This window comes from Hemiscyllium ocellatum, chromosome 20 (assembly GCF_020745735.1).
Source record: "Hemiscyllium ocellatum isolate sHemOce1 chromosome 20, sHemOce1.pat.X.cur, whole genome shotgun sequence".
Taxonomy (NCBI): Eukaryota; Metazoa; Chordata; class Chondrichthyes; order Orectolobiformes; family Hemiscylliidae; genus Hemiscyllium; species Hemiscyllium ocellatum.
The window spans coordinates 21,737,356-21,762,291 of NC_083420.1; the positions used below are offsets into that span (position 1 = coordinate 21,737,356).

The 24,936-nt window shown below is 41.5% G+C and overlaps 1 protein-coding gene across 2 annotated transcripts in view; it reads right to left on the reverse strand.

Moving 5' to 3' along the window:
* The window catches only part of trrap (transformation/transcription domain-associated protein), a 211,024-nt gene that overhangs the window by 41,324 nt on the left and 144,764 nt on the right, over positions 1-24,936 (reverse strand). For both annotated transcript variants that reach the window (XM_060840562.1, XM_060840563.1), the window contains 8 exons: positions 24,405-24,540; positions 20,294-20,485; positions 18,512-18,707; positions 15,130-15,395; positions 14,510-14,610; positions 9,645-9,846; positions 7,199-7,363; positions 4,964-5,054 (listed from right to left, as the gene is read on the reverse strand). In XM_060840562.1, coding sequence (XP_060696545.1) covers positions 4,964-5,054; positions 7,199-7,363; positions 9,645-9,846; positions 14,510-14,610; positions 15,130-15,395; positions 18,512-18,707; positions 20,294-20,485; positions 24,405-24,540 — 1,349 coding nt within the window. The remainder of the gene's footprint in view (positions 1-4,963; positions 5,055-7,198; positions 7,364-9,644; positions 9,847-14,509; positions 14,611-15,129; positions 15,396-18,511; positions 18,708-20,293; positions 20,486-24,404; positions 24,541-24,936) is intronic.

A 24,936-nucleotide genomic window follows, 5' to 3' on the forward strand; every position in this document is an offset into this window, starting at 1 on the left:
GGCTCTATACACAGCTACAGTTTTGCCACAAGGATCTCTTACTGCAGTTCTACAGAGTCTTGGTGAGACTATACCTGGAGTATTGTGTGCACTTTTGTTCTCTCTCTACTTGCAAAAGGATAATTGAGCCACAGAGGGCCTACAGTGAAGGCTCACCAGACTGATTTCTGGGATGACAGGATTCCCTTATAAGAGATGGGGACAAGAACACTTGTATTTACTGGAGTTTGGTAGAATGGTGAATGATCTGAGGGAAACGTGTCAATTTCTGACAGGGTGGGAACAGCTAGGTGCAGGAAGAGGTCTCACTTGTCTGAGGGCTCTAGAAAAAGATGTTATTGTCTCAGAACATGGGTAGGTCATTTAAGATTGGGATGAAGAGGAATTTCTTCACAGAGGGTGATCAGCTTGTGGAAATTCTACAACACAAGGCTTTGAAGACCAAATTACTGAACATATTTAAAACAGAAGTAAATAGATTTCTAGGCAATAAAGATAACAAGTTTTGGGAGAGTGCAGGAGTAGGCCGTTGAGTTAGAGAATCAGCCATGATCACACTGAATAGTGGTGCAAGCTCAATGGGCTGAATGGCAAACTCGGTCACATTTTCAATATTTCAATTCTTTTGTCAGCTCTGTCCCTTTCAAAAGTCACTTCATTAACACACCTTTCCCTATAGCCAAGGAACATGACGGAAATCAAATTTGTATATTTTGCACAATAGTTTAGTTTTAAGAGAATGCCACTTTTAAAAAATCTTATCCATTAAAATTCTGATTTAAATCACTGTAAAATTAACAATTGGGTCTAGCGCACTGAAATAAATTCAATGATCAGTGATAGTTTTCTCAGTTTGCAAATACACAACAGATGAAACAAACTCGCTACCACAGCCACATTTGCTTCCTCAGTGCCTGCCTCCGTAACCAACTCATCCCACACGGACTCCGGACAAGCAGAGTTCGGACCCGAACAGGACAAACAGTACAGACTACAGATTCAAAAACACCAGCAACAGTTCTCCTTCAAGATCCTCCGCTCCACACTCGCAGCTATGCGCCGGCACCTAACCTCTCTACAGTCAACCCTGCCTCAGCTGAGGGCCACACTCTCAGAATTGCAAAGGACCCAGTCTGTACTACATCCTCAGGAGAATTCATACTCTCAACAAACAGTATTTCAATTCCATCTCAAACAAACATCAAAAAATAAGTACAACAAACTTTTATCTACCCACCTCCATAACCAGCGCTCCTCAAACATTCCAGAAGATTCCCCTGGCCTCTGCAACTACTTGGACTCCATTAACCATGCGGCTGATGCAGCTGCCACCCCCACGCTGATTGATGATGGTCACTTCATCCCCCAACATGCCCACTCCCACAACCACTTCCGCCCCTCACAATTCTTCATGCATCACGTGACATCACTTCCGCCCCTCACATCATCGCTGATGCCACACGCTCAGTGACTTCTGCCACCCCTACTGCCGTGTCTGCCACCACGTCCGCCCCCACCGTCATTCATCTGCCACCACGTCCGCCCCCACTATCACTATCCCCACCCCCCAGAACCCCGGGGGGAACACTACCCCTGCTCATGACTCCACCCTCATTCCCCCCACTCCAGTTACAGGTTCCGCCCCCCACTCCCAGCTCCACACCCACACCAGATCCCAGCTCTGCTGGAGTTTTCGCCATCCCTCCAGACCTTCCCCTCACTGAGGACGAATGATCAGTCCTCAGCAAAGGACTCACCTTCATCCCCCTCTGTCCACGCATCAATGAATTTAACACACGCCGTGACGTCGAACAATTCTTCCGTCGCCTCCACCTCCAAGCTTACTTTCACAATCAGGATTCCCACACATTTTCAGAGGACCCCTGCGCCCACCTCCAACACACTTCATCCACCTGGACACCCTGCGCTGGCCTATGACCTGCCCTCGACCTCTTCATTTCCAACTGCTGCCGGGACATTAACCTCCTCAACTTGTCTACCCCCATCCCCCACTCCAACCTCTCACCCTCAACGCGCAGCCCTCCAATTCTTCTGCTTCAATCCCAACCTCACCATCAAGCCAGCGGATAAAGGGGGTGCAGTGGTAGTCTAGCGCACTGACCTCTACACCGCTGAAGCCAAACCCCAACTCGAGGACCCCTCTTCCAACTGCACCCTCGACCATGACCCCATCACCAAACCATCATCTCCCAGACCATACAGAACCTCATCATCTCAGGAGATCTCCCACCCACAGCTTCCAACCTCATAGTCCGGAAACCCCGCACTGCCCGGTTCTACCTCCTTCCAAGATCCACAAGCTTGACCACCCTGGCCAACCCATTGACCCAGCATGCTCCTGCCCCACTGAACTCATCTCTACCTACCTCGACACTGTCCCATTCCCCCAGTCCAGGAACTCCCCACATACGTTCGAGACACCACCCACGCCCTCCACCTCCTCCAAGACTTCGTTTCCCTGGCCCTCAAGGCCTCATCTTCACCATGGATATCCAATCCCTCTGCACCTCCATCCGCCATGACCAGGGCCTCCAAGCCCTCAGTTTTTTCCTCTCCAGACGTCCCCAACAGTACCCTTCCACCGACACTCTCATTGGTTTGGTCGAACTGGTCCTCACCCGTAACAATTTCTCCTTCGAATCCTCCCACTTCCTCCAGACCAAAGGGGTAGCCATGGGCACACGTATGGGTCCCAGCTATGCCTGTCTCCCTGTCGGCTACGTAGAACAGTTGATCTTCCGTAATTACACGGGCACCACTCCCCACCTCTTCCTCTGCTACATTGATGACTGCATTGGCGCCAACTTGTGCTCCCGTGAGGAGGTTGAGCAATTCATCAACTTCACCAACACATTGCACCCCGACCTCAAATTTACCTGGACCAACTCTGACACCTCCCTCCCCTTCCTGGCCATCTCCATCTCCACTAATGACGACCGACTTGACACTGACAATTTTTTACAAACCCACCGACTCCCAAAGCTACCTGGATTAAACCTCTTCCCACCCTACCTCTTGCAAAAATGCCATCCCGTATTCCCAATTCCTCCGTCACCACCTTATCTGCTCCCAGGAGCACCAGTTCCACCACAGAACATACCAGATGGCCTCCTTCTTTAGAGACCGCAATTTCCCTTCCCACATGGTGAAAGATGCCCTCCAACGCATCTCGTCCACATCCCGTACCTCCGCCCTCAGACCCCACCCCTCCAACAAGGGCAGAACGGCCCTGGTGCTCACCTTCCACCCTACCAACCTTCGCATAAACCAAATCATCCGCCGATATTTCCGCCACCTCCAAAAAGACCGCAACACCAGGAATATATTTCCCTCCCCACCCCTTTACCTCCGTGACTACCTGGTCAGGTCCACACACACCCCCCCCCCACCCCCTAAAACCCACCCTCCCATCCTGGCACCTTCCCCTGCCACCACAGGAACTGTAAAACCTGTTCCCACACCTTCTCCCTCACCATTATCCAAGGCCCTAAAGGAGCCTTCCACATCCAAAATTTTACCTGCACATCCATTAATATCATTTATTGTATCCGTTGCTCCCAATGCTGTCTCCTCTACATTGGGGAGACTGGACGCCTCCTAGCAGAGCGCTTTAGGGAACATCTCCGGGACACCCGCACCAATCAACCACACTGCCCCATTTTTAGATTAGATTAGATTAGATTACTTACAGTGTGGAAACAGGCCCTTCAGCCCAACAAGTCCACACCAACCTGCTGAAGCGCAACCCATCCATACCCCTCCTTTACCCCTTACCTAACACTATGGGCAATTTAGCATGGCCAATTCACCTGACCCACACATCTTTGGACTGTGGGAGGAAACCGGAGTACCCAGAGGAAACTCACGCAGACACGGGGAGAACGTGCAAACTCCAGACAGACAGTCAGTCGCCTGAGGGGGGAATTGAACCCGGGTCTCTGGTGTTGTGAGGCAGCAGTGCTAACCACTGTGCCGCCCACAAACTCCCCCTCCCACTCTGCCGAGGACATGGAGGTCCTGGGGCTCCTTCACCGCCACTCCCTCACCACCAGATGCCTGGAGGAAGAACGCCTCATCTTCCGCCTCGGAACACTTCAACCCCAGGGCATCAATGTGGACTTCAACAGTTTCGTTTCCCCTTTCCCCAACTCACCCTAGTTCCAAACTTCCAGCTCAACACTGTCCCCATGACTTGTCCGGACTTGTCCTACCAGCCTATCTCCTTTTCCACGTATCCACTCTACCCTCTCCTCCCTGACCTATCACCTTCATCCCCTTCCCCCACTCACCTATTGTACTCTATGCTACTTCCTCCTCACCCTCACCCTCCTCTAGCTTATCTCTCCACGCTTCAGGCTCTCTGCCCTTATTCCTGATTAAGGGCTTTTGCCCGAAACGTCGATTTTACTGCTCCTTGGATGCTGCCTGACATGCTGTGCTCTGCCAGCATCACTGATCCAGAATCTGGTTTCCAACATCTGCAGTCATTGGTTTTACCCCTAGATAATGGTGGTGACAGAGTATGAGAAACCAAAAAGGTCTCAGTAAGAACCAACTTCACCTAAATCACACTGGTAGGTGGGTACATTTCCCCCTAAACTGAAATCATGTAGAAACTGGTCAAGTAATCTTTAGCTAGGCATCACAATCCGGAGATAAATGTAATTACTTACCTAGCTTTTTATTAACACATGGACTGAAGCTTTGTCATAACTGAGGAACAATTTAGGAATGAAGCATTGAGAGGATTCTGTGGTACACAGATATTGAGTGTAACTAAAACGCAACTTCCACTTGCAGTTTTCTCCTGGTCTAAAAAACAACACCTACTGGGCAGCACAATCTCAGCATGCCCATCACCTATGATCATTCTTCTTACTATACTAGCTGGCTCAAGAACCAATTGAAAACAGCTCATTTCTCACACCAACCAAAGCCTTACCACTTTTGTAACGTTCCCGTTGCTCAATCTTCAATGTTAAATACAGTGTTCTAATTGGGAAATAGACAGCTTGAGGGAACACTCTTCCAACCTGAAAACAAAAGGTATATCGACATCAAGTTATGTTCAAAATAGCACCTTTTTAACTTAATTCTTGGTCATCTCAAAGTACTTATTAAGTAAATGAATTGTACCGTGAGTAGTGATATAAGCAAAAGGCAACATGATTCCAAAATGATCAGCTAGATATTAAAATAAAGATTCCTAGCTCACCTTCCGTCTCCCTAGTAAGCACTCTCAAGATATAATAATGGGATTGCTGATTAATCACAGAATACAAGCAGGAGGCTGGAAGAACACAACAAGCCAGGCAGCATTAGGAGGTGGAGACGTCAACGTTTCGGGTATAATCCTTTTTCTGGACTTAAGGTGGGTGTTATGGGAGCTGCAGATAAATGGGGGTGGGGGCAGCCTACAGCTTGGAGGACTCAACATTGAGCTCTCCAATTACAAATGACCTCCATTCCCATCCCCCGACTCCCTTCCCAGCTCCTCCCCTCCATTCCTCTGATCGACGTTTCCTTCCAGCTACCAACCAGATTCATTCCTCCCATCGACCAACCAGATATAACCCTCTACTTGTGTTTACCTATCCCTCCCTCACCCCTTCCCCTTTATGTGCAGTTCCCCTTACACCAATCCACAGTCCTGAAGGGTTACACCCAAAACATGGACTTCTCTACCTCCTAATGCTGCCTCGCTTGCTGTGTTCTTCCACCCTCTTGCTGGTTTGGCTTGGACTCCAGCATCTGCAGTTTTCTTTAGTCTCTGATTAATCACAGCAACCATAATCAGTGAGGTTCCAACACACCCAGACAAACCTCAGAAGACTTTGGGAGCTTTATATTCAATTTTACCTGTTCCTTCTAACATTGCCATTGGATTTGGGGCAGTGATTGAATAAGGAATGGTGGTCAGGACACCATCCTGATGGCCAGGATATGGCCAAAGACAGTGTCATGGTTATTTGATATCCAAACAAGGAAGACAAATTTGGCCTTAGTCTGAGAAATGACACCACTAATTGCAGAATTTCCTTAAAACTGCACAGGAAACCTCAGCCAAGATCAAGCACTAAGTCCAGGAAAGAGATGAGCATACCCACTAAGTCATTTCTGAGAGAGACTTTGCACTTAGCAATCAATTAAGACAGGCATCCAATAAGTGATACATATGTATAATCCATAATAATTTGATAGCAAGCAATAAGCCTGAAACGGGGGGTGATTAGATAGTAATACTTTTGCAGACTGGTCAGATGAATAGTTTCTCTTTCCCATGTTAAATGCTGGAACCCAGCAATCACATATGTGCGTAACTTAATATGCATATAATTGTACCAGCACAGCATTCATGCAGATAACTGACGGGCAAGAAAACACTCACAGTGACATCAACAAATCTTTAACTTAGTCTAAAATTCTTAATCAGCTCATGCATACATGCTGGCTTTTGCCAATTATGGTCTAATCTTACACAATGTTAATGCAACAATGATGGTGAAAAATAGCCACCTAATGTAAAAATATATAATTTACATCAAGCTGAGGACTGCCTTGACAGTTTTTGTGTATTAAATTTTCACCATCCTTGCTCAAGTGAATGTAAATAAGTTGGACACTTCTGATTAAAAAAAACAGAAATAAGTTCAAGGAAGCTTTCAGCATTAAATTCGATCATGGCAGGCTTGTTTCTTAACTCCATTTCCCATTGATTCCACATTCCTTAATACACATACCTACCAAAATAAACAAATCACAGGCTTGAAATATCTGTAACAGCTTTGCTGAGTTCGAGTTCCAGACTTCCACTAATATTGCTTCCTGAAATCACGAATTAACAGCCCAAAGTTCAAGACTCTGTCTGCCAGAGAGAACGATTCCCAACATCTAATGGATCAAATCTTCTAACCTCCAAAAACACTTCAATTTATCACTCTAAATCTTCCAAATTCAAGCGAATACAAACTTAATCTACACAACAACAAAAATGGAATTAAGACCACAATTCAATCAATCCAGAACCTACTGAACTGCATTGCAAGCAAAAGGGACCAAATGGGTCCTCGGATTCTAATGCAGTGGATGAGGCAAATTTGATAAGAAATATCTTGATCCATGACTGAAATCAATTTTCCTTATTCATTCATGACAAAGTTTATAGGGACATACATACTTGGCTGATGAGGTTGAGAAGAAGTTTGCCCTCCGAGCCAACCAAGCACGTCAAGAGTTGAGGAATCCAGGCCAGCCACTGAATAGGTGGTACACCAATACAGTATTTGTCCACTGCATCTGCCAGTGTGTTCTTTTCATCATCAAAACTCAGCAGCCAAAGGACCTGGGAAAAGCAAGTGGAAGTTAACATCTTCCTAAGAGTTGTGTCCACACAAAAAAATTATGAAGTCAACTCAAAATTCCAATACCACGCTATGTAATGCAACATACAGCATATGCACTGCTGCTGGTTTCACACATCTTTGGTTTTTAAGACGCATGAAAGGGTCAGCACCCAGCAGTGAGACAGATTGAAATAATGAGTGATTCAAATCATGTGTACCCACTCACCAATTACCATTTTCAAAAATTCACTGGCAAGGTCATTGCCCAACCCTGGGTGCCCTTGAGAAGGTGGCAGTATGCTTTCTCATGATCATGGATCAAACAGCAGAAAGCGCAATTAAGTGAAATACTTAGTAACCCTCACGATTTCGATAAAAAGTACAATCTTGGACTCTTGAAATGGCATTTCTGATTAATGCATTATTCATTTTTAAACTGTAATAAAGTTTTTATTCAAACACAATTGAGAATTTATTCTTGTCAAAGTACATAGGAGGTTATGTAAACAAAAATTAAATTGCAATTACATAATTTTTGAAATAACTTAATATTGCCTTTCTGGTTAATATACAGCTAATATAAATTAATAAAGGGCACTTCCTAAAGCATTTTTACAATGAATGCTGAAACTAAAAGCAGAATGATAGCTCATAGAACAGCAGGGCCAGGTATAGTACTAAAATTCCATATTACTGAGCAGATTATTTGTTATTATAAAAGGCAGCATGCAACAATTTAGTATCTATATGATTTTAACCTAAGACTATACTCGAATAGGAAAAAACAATTCATGGTTTATGGTATAGAAAATGAAATTCAACACATCAATATAGTTTTGCATACAACACAAATGTTAAGAAATCAAATCTAGAATTCCCACAACAATACTAGGATAATTGATAGTATGATAATTTTAACAAGCGATTTGAATCTTTATGCTTTCACAAAAACTCAATGGTTGAATCAGACTGGAAGAGATTCTAAATTTTTTTAAAAATCATGTTTGCAATGTTTTCTCTGTTCATTCCAACATGCTTTGCTCTGTGATCATAAGAAGGTACGCTACCATTTTAAAGGAACAGGTGATAAAAATTACAAACGTGAAAAAAAAATCAGTTAACATGACAGATTTAATTCAAACTATAAGTACAATCACTTCTTTGACATGACTACTATCCAAGTAAAATTAAGAGTAGTACAGTTCCTTCGGTTGTCATTAAGTCTGTTGCAGCTCTTTCAAACAGCAATCCTGTTAGCCTCACTCCCCCACACACTTTCTATCTTCAAGCATTCACACAATTCCCTTTTGAAAGCTTCTATTGAATATAATTTTCACTAGATTACAGTGACGCTGGAAAAGCACAACAGGTCAGGCAGCATCCGAGGAGCAGGAAAATCGACGTTTTGGGCAAAAGCCCTTCCTGATGTAGGGTTTTTGCCCAAAACGTCGATTTTCCTGCTCCTTGGATGCTGCCTGACCTGCTGTGCTTTTCCAGCACCACTCTAACCTTGATTCTTGATCTGCAGTACCCACTTCCACCTGTAATTTTCACTACTTTACCAGACAATGCAATCCAAATCTGAACTGTATTAAAAACAATTTTCCTGGCTTTGCAGATTGCCTTAAAACTGTGCCCTCCTATTATCGATATTTCAACCTTTGCAAACGGATTATCTTTATTTACTCTAGTTAAATCCCTTAAGTTATTAAAAACCGCTATGAAATCTGCTTTCAGTCTTTTCTGCTCCAAGGGAAATACCAACATCTTTTCCAGTCATCCCTAGAATTACCTCATTTTTAAAAATATTTGTTCACAAGTTGTGGGTGTCATTGTCTGGGTCAACATTCATTACTAATACCTAACTGCTCTTTCAACTCGGTAACGAACTAGAGCGATCTCACAGAGTGCATTTAAGAGTCAACTAAAATGCTGTGTGTCTAGAATCACACGGAGACCAGACCTGGTAGGGATGACAGTTTCCTTCTCTAAAGGACATGAGTGAACCAGATGAGTTTGTAATGACAAAATGCAATGATTATTATATGGTTTCAAATTTCACCATTTGTTATAGTGGGATTCAAACCCATGCCCGCAGCTTGGACCTCTCGATTACTCATCCAATGACAATACCACCATTTTCCCAAATCTTGACATCCCTCCTGTACTGGGCGCAAACAAAATGCTTGTAAAGTATGGCACTGATTTCTGTGTTACAAGCTTAATATTAATTTTCTCAAGGGTTTCAGTGAACACTGACTTTTGCACTGTAATCCTCACCTTGGCAAGATATTTTCTCGACTTGCTCTCATTCTGGTGGCGACAAGCGTGCAGGTAGCAAGTGATGGCAGATACACCAAGGTGAAGCTGTCTTTCTTTGACAAAGATATTCTCCAGATAATCACCCCACATTGCCCAAGCTTTTACCAGTACATCGTGCATCTGAACAGCTGCAGAAAATGCTTTGTTGGCTTCCTCAGATCTATGTAACAGGACAATAAACACATACAAAATATTAATTGTAAACATGAAGAAATCCAATCCTATCCCATAACTGTAAGCTCTCAACAACTCAAACTTCAAACAGATTCAAGATGGCCACAGAAGCCCAATGTACCACATGAATGTATGTATCTCTACAAAACATGACATCCCTACAAATGCAGTCTTTATTTGAAATGTTGTATATTGAACTCTTGCTGTAAATGCAGTCAACATAACCCTAACAGTGGAGAAAGTATGCAAACAACTCAAGTCAATAATTTAGTGTTCAGCAACACTATTCAGGGCCCTACCATTAACTGCACAAGTTCTGCCTTGTTTTACCTTACCAAAACTGCAAATGTGTTGCACAGCAGGTTAGGCAGCATCTCAGGAATAGAGAATTCGACGTTTCGAGCATAAGCCCTTCATCAGGAATAAGAGAGAGAGAGCCAAGCCGGCTGAGATAAAAGGTAGGGAGGAGGGACTAGGGGGAGGGGCGATGGAGGTGGGATAGGTGGAAGGAGGTCAAGGTGAGGGTGATAGGCCGGAGTGGGGTGGGGGCGGAGAGGTCAGGAAGAGGATTGCAGGTTAGGAGGGCGGTGCTGAGTTGAGGGAACCGACTGAGACAAGGTGGGGGGAGGGGAAATGAGGAAGCTGGAGAAATCTGAATTCATACCTTGTGGTTGGAGGGTTCCCAGGCGGAAGATGAGGCGCTCCTCCTCCAGCCGTCGTGTAGTTGTGTTCTGCCGGTGGAGGAGTCCAAGGACCTGCATGTCCTCGGTGGAGTGGGAGGGGGAGTTAAAGTGTTGAGCCACGGGGTGATTGGGTTGGTTGGTTCGGGCGGCCCAGAGGTGTTCTCTGAAGCGTTCCGCAAGTAAGCGGCCTGTATTTCTCCAGCTTCCTCATTTCCCCTCCCCCCACCTTGTCTCAGTCGGTTCCCTCAACTCAGCACCGCCCGCCTAACCTGCAATCCTCTTCCTGACCTCTCCGCCCCCACCCCACTCCGGCCTATCACCCTCACCTTGACCTCCTTCCACCTATCCCACCTCCATCGCCCCTCCCCCTAGTCCCTCCTCCCTACCTTTTATCTCAGCCGGCTTGGCTCTCTCTCTCTTATTCCTGATGAAGGGCTTATGCTCGAAACGTCGAATTCTCTATTCCTGAGATGCTGCCTAACCTGCTGTGCTTTGACCAGCAACACATTTGCAGCTGTGATCTCCAGCATCTGCAGACCTCATTTTTTACCTTACCAAAATGCAACATTTATTTAAATTAAACTCCATCAGCCACTCCTCGGTCTATCGGATGAAGATTTACCAGATTTCTGGAGGCAATTCCCTTACGTCAAGTGGTATGGACAACACAAAAGGGATTCAGCCAGACCAAGGGTCTAATTTTACTACTAGGCTGTTTAATGAAGTCATGGATATCTTAAGCGTACAACACTTTATTGTTTGCCATGGGAGATGCCCCAAACGAATCTACCCATTTTACTCCCTTTGAATTGATATTCAGATGTGAAGTGAGAGGGCCTTTGAAATTGAAAATTGACAGGAGCAAAGTCTGAAATCTCACACTTGGATTATGTATTTGAGGTGAGGGAGAGCTAAACCAGGTAGATGAGTTAAATGTAGGGGTATGGGTGGGTTGCACTTTGGAGGGCCGGTGTGGACTTGTTGGGCCGAAGGGCCTGTTTCCACACTGTATGTAATCTAATCCATTGTACTCAGAAATAGCCTTCTTCATTGTCCACCATACAACCAATATTGACATCACCTCCTCTTGGACGTCAGTCATCACCAGGAAATCTTTGTAGGAGTACCTCAGGATAGTGCCCTAACCTAGCTGCTTCATCTATAACCTTCCCTCCAGCATAAGGTCCGAAGTGGGGATGTGACCTGATGACTGAACAACGTTCAGCACCATTGACAACTCCTCAGGTACAAAAGCAGTCCATGCCCAACTGCAACAAGACCTGGACAATATGCAGGCCTGGACTAGCAAATGCTAAGTAACATTTGGGCCACACAATGCCACTCCCCCATCCCCACCCAGGGAGCGAGGGGGTGGGGAGAGAAGGTGGTGGTAGTGTTGGATGCTACCATTGACCAGAACTCAACTGGTCTCACTATGTAAATACAGTTAGCTTCACAAACAGGTCACACACTAGGGATGTTGCATCTCCTGACTCCCCAAAACCTGTCCACCGTTACAAGGCATAAATCAGGAGTATAATGGAATAATTACCTGGATGAATGTGGATTGAGTAACACTAATGAAGCTTGACGTCATTACCAGAACAAAGCAGCTCACATGCTTGTTTGTGGATCTGGTGCCACTCCCTCTATCACCAGCGCTCAGTAGCAGCAATACATATTATCTACAAAACCCACAACTACTATCGAGAAGGACAAGGCCAACAGATACATGGGAACACCACCATCTGCAAGTTCCCCTCCAAGCTATTCAGCATTCAGACTTGGAAACATATCGCCATTCCTTCACTGTCTCTGGGTCAAACTCCGATCCTTCCTTCCTGTCAGCCATTTGGGACAACCAAAAGCACAAGTTCATGAGTATTTCAGATTTTTATTGCTCCACTAGTGGTGGCCACACCTTAAAAGCAGAGGGCACAAGGAAAACTGTAAAATCAAACAGCTTAAGCAAGCAGTAATTTACCTCAGCTATCTGGCAGTCTCAGAATTTTTTTGTAGGAAGTGAAATATCACAGATTATTAATGAGAAACTGTCAAAATAGAGAAGGCATCGCTGAAATAGATTGTGGTGCACACTATAACATCTAAATCGGTTCTCTTTGTAGAAGGGCTGTTTGCTTAAATGGTGAGCAAAATGCAAGCTGAATAACTTGTCAATTGTAGTTTCAATTATGAGTTTTCAAACAGTGATATGAATGTCTGTGGCATCAAAAAAAAAGCTCTTTCATTGGTGCGAGGAAGAAGTGATTCTCATGCTAAAAAGCATGGTAGATGGGTAAACTTGAAAAAACAAATTATTAAAAAGTATGAAGTAGTAAACAACATACTTCATGGAAAAATATAACAAGTGAATTTAAAACTAACTTTAAATCTTTCAAAGTTAACCTGTTTCCCCTGTGAAGCATTTTCAAGACAAATGGTGTGTAGAATTTTTATACTTTACTATAAGGATGAATGGATGTTCATTGAAGCCTCACTGTGGAGGCTTAGCACTGATGAAATATCCATGACACTGGGATCTTAAAGGTAACAGGAATATAATTTGTTTCAAAGGTGAAAATCAAGGATATGCAGCCCACAAAAAAAAAATGAAACTTGCTCCTAAGTATACATCATATAGCAGCTAGAAAAACGTACATTTTCTCGCAAATGGTGGGGGGGGGTGTCAACCTGTGTGACAGCAAGGGTGGTATGAGTGGAAGTTGTCCAAACTGGTCAATTTGGTTCTATAACGGCAAACCACTTGAGGAAGACACCATGTAGTATGAGGTGCTGGAAATCCAGCTGAGGAATGGATGCTTCGTATTCTTCAAGAATGTTCACCTAACAAATAATTACATCACCATGACCCGACATACAGATAACTTCAAATGAAAGCTGAAAAACCTCGGTGACACAGCTCAGGCAGCATTAGTGAACAGAGAAAGACTGTTAGCATTTAAAGGTGAAACACTGAGCAGAAAAAACTTGAACCCCACTTTCCTCTCTCAGACATTGCCTAAGCTGCTCAATGATTCATTCTCTTATGAATTCTTCAGACATCCAGCATCCAAACAATTTGCTTTAGTTTTAAAGATAGCATCCAGAGTGCCATATTTGTATGTCAAACACATGTTTTTGAATAACACACTTAAATCAAACCATACAATGCAGGGGAAATAAAAATAAAAGTGATGAGGTGGCATGGAGTTACCCAACATACATGATAAAAGTATTGGACAAGTATGATCAAGCAAATTAAGATTTCCTTTTGACAATGTAGCACCATTCAGAAGCAAATAGTGAATAGAAACAAGGAATATATTCAAGGTACAGCAGCTCAAGCAGTTGACAGTTCAACTCCCAAGCAAGGTTATGAATTTAAGCCAGAGGTCCCTGATCAATGAAGCATGCTTGCTTCAGTTGGGTGAGTTTTATCAGTTTCCAGTAGGAGTATAATATGAAGTAGTTAAGAGATCCAAAATTTTACACTGAGGAGGGTGAAAAAGGGAAAGAGGTTTAAAAAAAAGTAAAAGAAAAGTCTGTCATTGACTTGTATTGTAACTTTCATTAGATAAACTGAAATGATGTATCAGCAACTTTAGTGAACAGTTTTGCAACACTAATTCTTTCTTCTCTTTTCTGGATTGAGAGAAATTGCAAACATATCCCAGGGTAGAAAATGAGAAGACTCTTCTCCTTAAAACTATCCACACCTTGTGCAAAATGCTTTAGAAAGAATAGAGAGTAGCAATTCAAGGTTGACCAGAATGAGAGATATGCATGTGGGAATTAAGAGTGAAACAGAATTACAAGTTAAAGCAAGATCTTCTCATATTTGCAACAAATCTAAAACAATGATTTCTAAATAAATGCACACTCCCACATTAATTATTAGCAAATAGTGGAATTAGACCCCTTAATGGTAAAAAGGAGTGGATTAAGTTCCCTGTCATTTTTACATACTTATTAATCTGTGCAAGGAACATTCCTTTCAGTGCGTAGAATTCAGCTGTCATCTCCTTTGTGAAATACTTCAGATTTGTAGATTCAATAACTTCCAAACCCTGCGTGAAACAAAGTTGAAGACTGAATACATGATGTACTGATTTATTAATAAAAGTCTGGCAAAGCAGTCTTTATAAGAGAAGTTTGAGGTCTCAAGATAGCTCAATTAGTGACCTTTTGTTTGATCAGGCTCTGAACAGCAGTTATTACCTGACAGCTTTGTAACTCAACAGATGATCAATTATTCTTAATAAGTTATTGATTTTGCCATGTAGAGATAAAAGCAACCGTGATCTTTATGAATGTTTCCAATTCCCTTGCGTTACGTACCTTTATGCAATTACAGATCATACTTTTCACATCATTTCTGTCACTGCATTTCAATTCAAAACAATCCAATTTATATATTTTTTGCTTAATTTCTATAGTAGTTGCAAATATATAATGACTCTTCTCTGTCACAAACCTCATCACAGACAATTACTCAAGTGACATAGTGGACTTCTGCTCGTTCTCTTCCAGCACTCAACCAGATTCTTCACCCCATTTTTTTGTGAAGGAATGGTCACATTGCCTACCTGCATACATTCATTCTTGCCCATAACTCCAGCCTGCTGGAGGTAGCACTTGACCTGCTGTCGAATCTTCTGAAAGCAGTCCACGATGGGCACGGTGGGAATAGTATGGATGCGACTGAGGATATCAAGGGCTACGTTCACCAGGCCCTGCTTACGGGCAATCTTCCCATACTGGATGATAGCTGAGGCAGAGGCATGGACTCCCAGCATGGCGTTATTTGAGTTGGGGTCATGCTGAGAGCTGTTTTCATAGGCTGCCACGATCGCTTTGGAGAAAAAGAAAATTAAAGTAGCTGATTATTTTCAAATTTGAGGGGAACAAAATTTTTTGAGACCCTTTAAAGACATTTTGGAAATGAGCCACATTAAAAAGACTAACAACCACCAAATATTCATTTACAAATGAAACTGATGATCGAATTTTATCTCATTGCAGTTGACGCAAGATTTACATTTGGCCATTTGACATTGATTAAAACTATTGGGCTGACATGATGATATGTGGGACATTCTCAAAAGACATGAACATATCTAATGGTGGCAAATGGAAATTAGCAATATAAGAACAGGGGTAGCCATTTAGCCTGTTGAACCTGTTCTCTCAACGTATTAACATATTCAAACAAACAGCAACTTAGTTTCTGAATGCTCAATGATGTTTTTAATTTTATACTTGACCAAGCCTTGCTTTCGTGCATTGACTCGTGAGGAAAATTATGAATGATTCACATCTGTGAAATTCAGATTCTGTTCTCCATATCCATCATTGGCATGATGGTCGAATGGCCTCCTTCTGTGTTGTAGCTATTCTATGATTTTGAATTATTGATAAAAGTTAAGGAATGAGTAAATGTGAAACTCCAATATATCTATGAAAATAAAACAGTATTGCATTCAAAGCTAGACTAACAACTCACTCTGAAGTTCAGATTTACAAATTTAAAATTGAATCTTGTCCCTTGATTAGGATATCCAATTTACAGAGCAGGTCGATCTTATAACATTGTAGCAAAGAGAAATGGTGACGCACATGGAAATGTTTTGAGTTTTAGCAGGTTTTACCATGAGGTGAGTGTAACTCCTGCAAGTATTCACAAACATTTCAACATTAAATGAGTTCAAACCCAAGGTCATTTTGATTTTACAAACTCATTTGTTCCATACCTGCTTTCAGTTTTGTAAGATCAGCTGCAGTTCGTCCCACTGAAACGAATGGAAATGCGAAAAATAGCAAATTTCCTGGAGTGCGCTATGGTTAAACTCTATTAAATTACAGCTTCAAATCTTACTGCAAAGTTTTTTACTATTTATTTTTTGTAAGGAGGGACAGATAACTGTTCTGCAACATTATTTGCTTAAATGAGAAAAACATAAGAACAGGAGTATGCTATTCAACCCTATTCTGCCGTTTAACGAGATGCGGTCGATAAGTATCTTGATTCCATCTACACACCTTGGCTGTGTAACCCTGAATATCTTTGGGCACCAACATCAATATCACTTTTAGAAATCTTCACCCCACATTTCCCCCCCCCCCCCCCCCCCCCCCAACCCTTTGCATGGAAAGGGAAAGTCTTTAATTTATTCTGTAACTTTTCCCTAGTTCTTCCTCTTCCACATCACCCCCACACAATTCCACTGCATTCTGCCACATAGCTCATCTTCAGCGAACATGAATATTGACCTATTCCTTAATCTTGTATCTGCTCTGCTGCCTATACAAATAGGCTATCTCACCATTATACTTTCAAACATCCTTGTACAGGACATTCATTCCCAATAAGCACCTGCCTAAACTACTCCAGCTGAGCTAAGAGCCTAAGGCTTAGCACAAAAATAAAACTAAGCCTTACATTAGTTTGTTAGTGTGCAAAAACATGTTTTCCACCAAATCAGAAATAAAATGGTAGCATTTAGTTTGGTGTTCCCTACATATTAGTACTACTCCCAATTAAGTACCTTGGAGCTGCAGTCTTGCTCTTGGGATGTGCTGAGGTTATGAAAGGAGCAATACACAAATGCAAACTTGTCCTTCCTTTTTACAATGGCAGGCCACACATGGGTTGACATAAGAACAAGCTCCAAGTCAGTTTGTTCAACTCAATCACCATTTTTGCTTGCGTACTGATTAAACAAATTCCATTTTCTTCCAAAACTACTGAACTTTGAAAGCTAAATAAAAATGTTGTATAGGCTGAATGAGCTATTGTACAGCACATTTTATTCAAAATTAGACTAAAAGTTGAAAATCAACGTCAATTTATTACAACTATCTTAATAACCAGATTAATTAATTTCTTATAAAATTAAATAAATAATGCCTCAAATCTAGGGCTTAAGTTCTTAAATAGTCAACAGCACAACAATTTTAATCTTTATAATGTACACTACATATGATAATCAAGTCACTTTTGTCCCAATGGCTGAATTATTGGTTTAAGTTGACCCCCATAACTTCTGATTTACACACAATTCTCAAATTTGCCTTGTCCCTCAGCATTCCAATCATGGAGAATGGCAATAGCTTCACCATCATTAACCCATATTTTGCTCTGCTAATGCTTCAGGTCAGTGAGATGCAGATGGGTTTGGAGACAGAATTTCAGAGCATGGGATCACAATTCCAATAGCTAACTAAAATGTATAACACCACATGTGTTTTAATCTTACCAAATACTAAAACTAGAACACAGAACAATACAGCCCTTCGGCCCTCGATGTTGCGCCGACTTGTGAACTATTCAATCTGATTACATTTATCTTTTGGAAAACAAGAGCTGATTCCTAGATGGGTTTTAAATATGATCCATGCATGCATGTTTAAAACGATAGACTTGTTGGATTTAATTGCCCAGTTCTGTGGTGTACATATCGTATAATATATGAATTAACCTATCAATTTCCTATTGGCTGAATGCAGGAACAGAAGGCCTGTTTGAGCCTGCTCTGCCACCCAATTAGATGATTCCATTTGTACCTCAAACGTCTCAACTTTTCCAGTCTGGAAATTCTCAATCGACACACCAAAACAGCATTATAGGGGATTACAGTCTTAAGCTTCCATGATGCTTTCATGGGAAGTGCTTCCTTGTGTCACCACTGGTCAGTCTAGCTTTAATTTTAAGATTAACCCCTCGCGATCTAGATTCCTAGCCCCAGTCAATCTGTTTACCCTATCAATTCCATTAACTATCTCTAATACAAATAGCTTATTCTTACACCGAAATCTAAGGGCATACATTCACTGAAAAGCTGCTGAAGCCTACACAGATACATCAGTATTTTAGAACTCAGAAATGTACAAGTCTCATCACAATGCACCATTAACATACACAAGTAATGTTACGTAAAAATGCATGTTGGCAGGTATATCAGGTCATACCTTGATAATGATGTTGTCTCCACATGAAGATGCTGCTCCAGTGAGAAAGGTCATCGGACACAATGGGCAAACGATTCCGCCAAGTTTTCACCACAGTCTTCATGTCATGTAAACTTGTATTCCTCCCCAAATTGGCAGGCTGTAAACCAGCATTTATTTGAGCAGCTTCCTGCAGTTCAATAATTTGCTGAGCCGCCTACAATTTGAACAAAATTCCATCAACATTAAGTTCCACTGAAAAGATGCATTCCATTCTAATGTCAACCGTAAATATAGATTTACCAAGTAGAGTGAGAGAACTTGTAGCACGCCTGAAGTGTTGTAAACAATCCAATTCAAAGGCATGCACAATGAATAGTAAAAGTTATCACTGAACATGCTTATATGTTAACAGCACATATACAGCATGTGGTGACATGTGGCATCTTAAACCTGTCAAAGGTACAACACTGGAGCTGCTGGAGACATGTCTTTTAATCCTTTTGAAGCTACTATAATAACTGAAAACTTTAACAATTATAACTATAACAAATGCTGGCAACTTCCTAATGGAGTCCTTCAAATATAAAGTTTGATGGCTAAAACCCCTATAAAGTGCAAACAAAGAACTGTCCATTTATTCAATCAAATCAATTATATTCTAACAATTTTGAATTACGTATATTCAAGGTAAATATTACATGACAGTATTCAAATCTAAATCCAATAACTTTTATGTCTGCCCTGAATTATGATGATCTTGGAATTTGCTGTTCAACACGGACACCAGTCCAGAGCAAACAAAGCTGAAGTTTTGCTATCATATTTATGGAAGGATAAAGGATAAAGGGGACAGTGATGGTCTAGTGGTATTATCGCTGGACTGTTAATCTAGAGACCAAAGGAATGTCCTAGGGATCTGGGTTCGAATCCTGCCATGGCAGATGGTGAAATTTGAAATCAATACAAATCTAGCATTAAGAGTCTAATGATAACCATCAATCTATTGCCAATTGTTGGAAAAGGACATTAACCAGATGAGTTTTAAGGAAGGAAACTGCTATCCTTACCTGGTCTGACCTACATGTGACAACCACAGCAATGTGGCTCACTGTTAACTGCTCTCTGGGCTATTAGGAATGGGCAATAAATGCTGACTTAGCCAGTGACACCCTCCTTCCATGAATTAATTTTAAAAAAAATACTGGCGTTGGGGCTGTTCAAAAGAGATTCACTCATCTGATTCCTGGAATGAATGAACTGACATATCAAGAACAGCTCAAAAGGTTAGAACTTTATTCACTAGTGTTCAAAAGAATGAGGGGTGATCTTACTGAAGTGTTGAAGTTCCGAGGTGGCTTGGCAGGTTAGATTTTGAGATGTTTCCAATAGTGGGGGAAATCTTGAATTAGGGGATATAGTTACAAAATAACGAGGTACACATTTAAAATAGATGCAAAGGAATTTCTTCGTGGAGACTTGATCACTAAAAGTAAGCAAGCATTCATGTTTAAAATGCAGGTAAATAGATTTTTGGAATATCAGTTGGCTATACTGAGCTGGCATGAAAGAGGAGTTGTGAGCAGGAACAGATTAACCATGACCTTGCTGAATGGCTGGGTAGGTTTGAGGGGACCAAATAGCCAGTTCCTGCTCCTAATACTTATCACAGAATCCCGACAGTGTGGGAGCAAGCCATTTGTCTCATCAAATCCACACTGATTTCTGCACATTACAGATTTACAAGTTTATCACATTGTTGTGAACTGCCAAATCCCAGTGATGTCAGCATGGCACACTCACCTGAAGCAATGGCGTATGGACATGAGACACAATGTGTGGGAGTCTCCGCCATTCACGGATTGCTAGACTGCTGGCCATCTCTACCAGACGTTCGATAAAGTTGAGCTGCTGTTCTTCAGGGTGACAAATAGCCAAGTAGCCTCGGTACATGTTGACTTTCCATGCCATCTCCTTTGGGCAACTCAGCTCCACCTGAAGTGTTTTAAAAGGATCACTGAGCTCACCACAGCATTTCCTCCTTACCAAAGATGGTCAATGCAGATATAAAACTTAAAAGAACATATGTCACCTTCAGACTATAGACCCTAACAAAGTGAAAACTCACTCACGAGAGAAGAGATTTGAACTACATTCTGCATTATGTTTTCAAAGAAAATCAGAGCCCTTCAAGTTGCTTTTGTGTGACTATACAAGCCTCCAGCCACAGCAGCAATATTATTTGTTTGAAAATGTTCAAGTTCCTTTGCCAAAAATGGTAACTGACAAGCCTGCTGCATTCTGTGTACTCTCAAAGCCCATCAAAAGGAGGGGGGAATATAGTGGAGTAAATACTAAGAAATTATTTCCCTCCACTGGAGGGTTAATAAACAGAGGCTTCAAATTTCAGATAATTGTCAAAAAGGGGAGAAGAACATTTCTTTGTGCAGTTAAGAGCTGGAATGCACTTCTTGTGGAAAAGGATCTTGGTTGATTAAAAAGTAACTTTCAGAAAGGAATTCAAAGGTGACAAAAAACAGGGACTAAACAAACAGTTCCAACAAACAGCTAGCACTAGTATGATAGGCCATACTAGTATGATCCCATAATGCTGCATTTAGATTACTTAGTGTGGAAACAGGCCCTTTGGCCCAACAAGTCCACACCGACCCGCCGAAGCACAACTCACCCATACCCCTACATTTACCCCTTACCTAATCTACGGGCAATTTAGCATGGCCAATTCACCTGACCCGCACATCTTTGGACTGTGGGAGGAAACCGGAGCACCCGGAGGAAACCCACAACGTGCAAACTCCACACAGTCAGTCGCCTGAGTCGGGAATTGAACCCGGGTCTCAGGCGCTGTGAGGCAGCAGTGTTAACCACTGTGCCACCGTGCCGCCCTTGCTATGTGGCAGCAAAGTTTTCGGTCTTGCAGGATCTTCATTGATCTTTAAATGTGTCATGCTTCACATAACACACACCAATGGCAAATGGATGAGAGGGAGAAAACTAAAATTGCACGGACAAGGCTTCTTAAATGATGGCAACTGAATGAATGATTCTTCTTGACTCAAACAAATTGCTCCCAAATATGACGTTTATCTTTTGCCCTTAAAAATGTTTGATTCTGACATATCTCAATATTAAACTGAGCAAAAGGGAAAAGGAATACTATGCAAATTGCCAATACACAGCAGTCAGCCCAAGGGGAACTCTTTATATATACTTTCTCCACTTAGATTACTGAAATACAACAGATTAAAATCAGACACTACTGGGGTTAAGACACTGTTACACATGAGATATTTCTAAATTACATAACTGGAGAGGTTGAAGCTTATGGGAACAAAGCTACGTGAAGGACTAAATTTAGAACCCACAAGAGGCTGCTATAGCATTCTCAGGAGTATTAGACTTCTAGGCTCCAGGCACAAGATACATAAAATTAGCAATGACAAATGGGCACATGTAAATACAGATGCAATACCTTGAAAGCAAAATAATTTCACTAAAATATTTTTGTAGCAAGTTTCAAAGGTCCCCATACTCTCAAAATTGAAATCTATTGCAAGTGGTAATGTACTTAGCTGCCTCTACACAATAGCATACAAAGACAGTGGAGTTATGCTGGTGTCATAAAGTGCATTGGTTATACCACATTTTGGAGAAATGCATTCACTTCTGGACACCGCACCTCAGGAAGGATATGACCTTGGAGCTGATGCAGTGGAGATTTATTAAAATGATACAGGAGATAAAAAGGTTAAATGATGTGCATAGACTTGAATACAAACCTAGCAATTTCATTTCGTATGGAAGATTAAAGTGATTTAACTACGGCATTTGACATGATCGAAGAATCTGATAGGGTGAACACAAAAATTTCCACTCTTGAGGGAATCCATACTGAAACTTAAAATTAGAGCTAGGCTGTTCAGGAGCATGTCAGAAAGTATTTGTTCTGAGGGAGTAGTGGAAATCCGGTTGAAGTTATTGGAGAAAAATATTGCACAACGTATAACACTTGACATCCCACCTGATCTCACGTAAATTCCAACTGAATGCTCTGTTAAAACTGCCCCAAATATATTTTGAAAGATAGAGGGGTTAAATACATTGGAACGCAGTTTGGAATCGCACAAAACATGAAGGATTAGGCTTCAATTGTTTGATTGGGATGAGCTAGGTTAATAGAACAAATAAAGAATACAGATGATCCATAGACGAGTAAAGAAACTGTTCTAGCATGTCTATGCAAAAAACTAATGACTGAAGTTTTTGCTGCAGTAGTACAAGTTGTTCTTAGAACCAAACACCACGGTTCCAAAGACCATCTTTGAATGAATGCTGCTAGAGATAATAAGGTACCCTGAACTTTCTGTCTCCTTAAATAACAGAACATCAGAATATTTTCAAAATGATTTTATCAACATGCCAAGTTATTACAAGCCAGTTCTCATCAGTTGTAATAAAACACACCAGCTGCTATAGGCTAGAGCTGATGAAATGTAACCCCCCAAGAACTAATGGATGCGATGCTGAAGAGGCTGAATGAACAGCAGGAGCTGAAGACTTTTTTGTGCAAAAGCTCTTGGCTTTGTTCTGAATGTGCAATCATAAAAATTAACAAAAGAAAATACATATTTACAGAAGCATGCATCCAGTCTTAATAATATTGTGAACATGTGCTGTTTATCTCTCCTGTCATTAATAACAACAATACACTCTGTGCCACATGTTCTTTGTTAAACATCGCCAATGCACAAGGGAAACAGCAATAAATGCTGGGCTTGTCAACAATGCCCATATCACATGAATAAATTAATTTTTCAAAATCACTTGCCGCTCCACTTCAAAAGTCTTAAAATGTGTTTTCTTTGAGAAACTGTGCTTTATTTCTCAGATATTGGAACCGTGATAAACAACAAATTAGTAACAAGCAGATGCTCATGCAATTATTCAACAGCTGATCCATAAATACAATAAAGCAAAACTAAATGCAATCAGTTATCAGATGAGGAATAGAACATTTGGGAATATAATCCTCCTTTAGGACAGAAGATTTCCACGTTTGACAGCACAACACTGACTATTCAGCAGTTCTGAGAGAAATACTGAGGGTGGAATATCTGTACTCAGTTATAGAAATAAAAGGAAATTGGTTCAATGCTGCAATTGATCTCTGGACCAGCTTTCCAATTGAAAACAAGCCATCGCCAGAGTGCAGTTAGCACAAAGTCAGAGCCTTTCTCTACTTGGTTCAGGTCACACCAGTCACCCGACAGGCATTTTGTCAAGAGATATTTTTTAAACTCAGTCGGGTGGCCAGCAGGTGAAAAGGTCTCTCTGCCAAGTATGAGGGTCTTGCCACTAAGTAGAGAATTATACACAATTACCAATCTCCTCTACTAGCCAAAACAGAAGACAGACACTCTGAAGGAATATTCACCTCTCAGGTCCAAGAATGTGTGCAGACTGGCAGAAGCATTTGGCCTCTTAGCACTGGCAATAAGCAACCTCACCCTTTCAGCGAGGGAGGTTTCCCAAAAATTGCAAGTAGAAAGTGGTGAATTTTCAGACTTGAGACAAGGGACTCTCAGAGTCTGTACAAACAATGGATGTAGAATTAGAGCGTTCATATAAAATAACCAAATAATTTAATAAGAATTATTTAATATAAACAAAATTACATTTAATACCAACAGCCAACCTAAGTAGCACTTGACCCATCCACACTGCTTTAGCAGAACTATTCACGAAGGTACAATTGTTGAAAGCAAAGTAGAGCCACATTAAGATAGATATTTTGGAAGTAAAATTATGGTAATTAAAAGGAAAAACAGAAAGGATTTGAAATATTAATTATTACAGAACATAAACTGGCGCATCTACTACAAAAGTTGCTTACCTGCACCAGTGCTTCTTTCATAGCAGTCCAGTTAGAGACTCTCCAAGCACATTCCAATACCAGATAAGGATTAACATGGCCTTTAGACTGACCATACTCTGTCAGTGCTTCCCACTGATTCAGTTCCTTTGAGCAGCTGTTGTTTGTGAAACAGAATAAGGGCAACAAGTAAATTAGGTTCATGAGAAGGTAATATCATTGATTCTTATGAAGCCAATCAATCTATTTAACATCTTTTTCCATTATGAGCTGTGCCTTTGTTGAATACAATGAATGAAATCATTGGTGTATATCTTGTGATGCTAGTGAGGAATTTGGTTTCCAAAAGTGTTGGGAGAACATCACATTTAAAGAAACTTAGAGCACATTAGGAGGCCATTTGGTCCCTCATCTATATAAAGACTCTTCAAATGAGCAATCTGTTTGGTCCACAAACCAAAATGCCAGAAATCGGAAACAAAAACAAATTGCTGGAGAAACTCAGCAGGTCTGGCTGCATCTGTGGGAAGAAAGCAGAGTTTGTGTTTCAGGC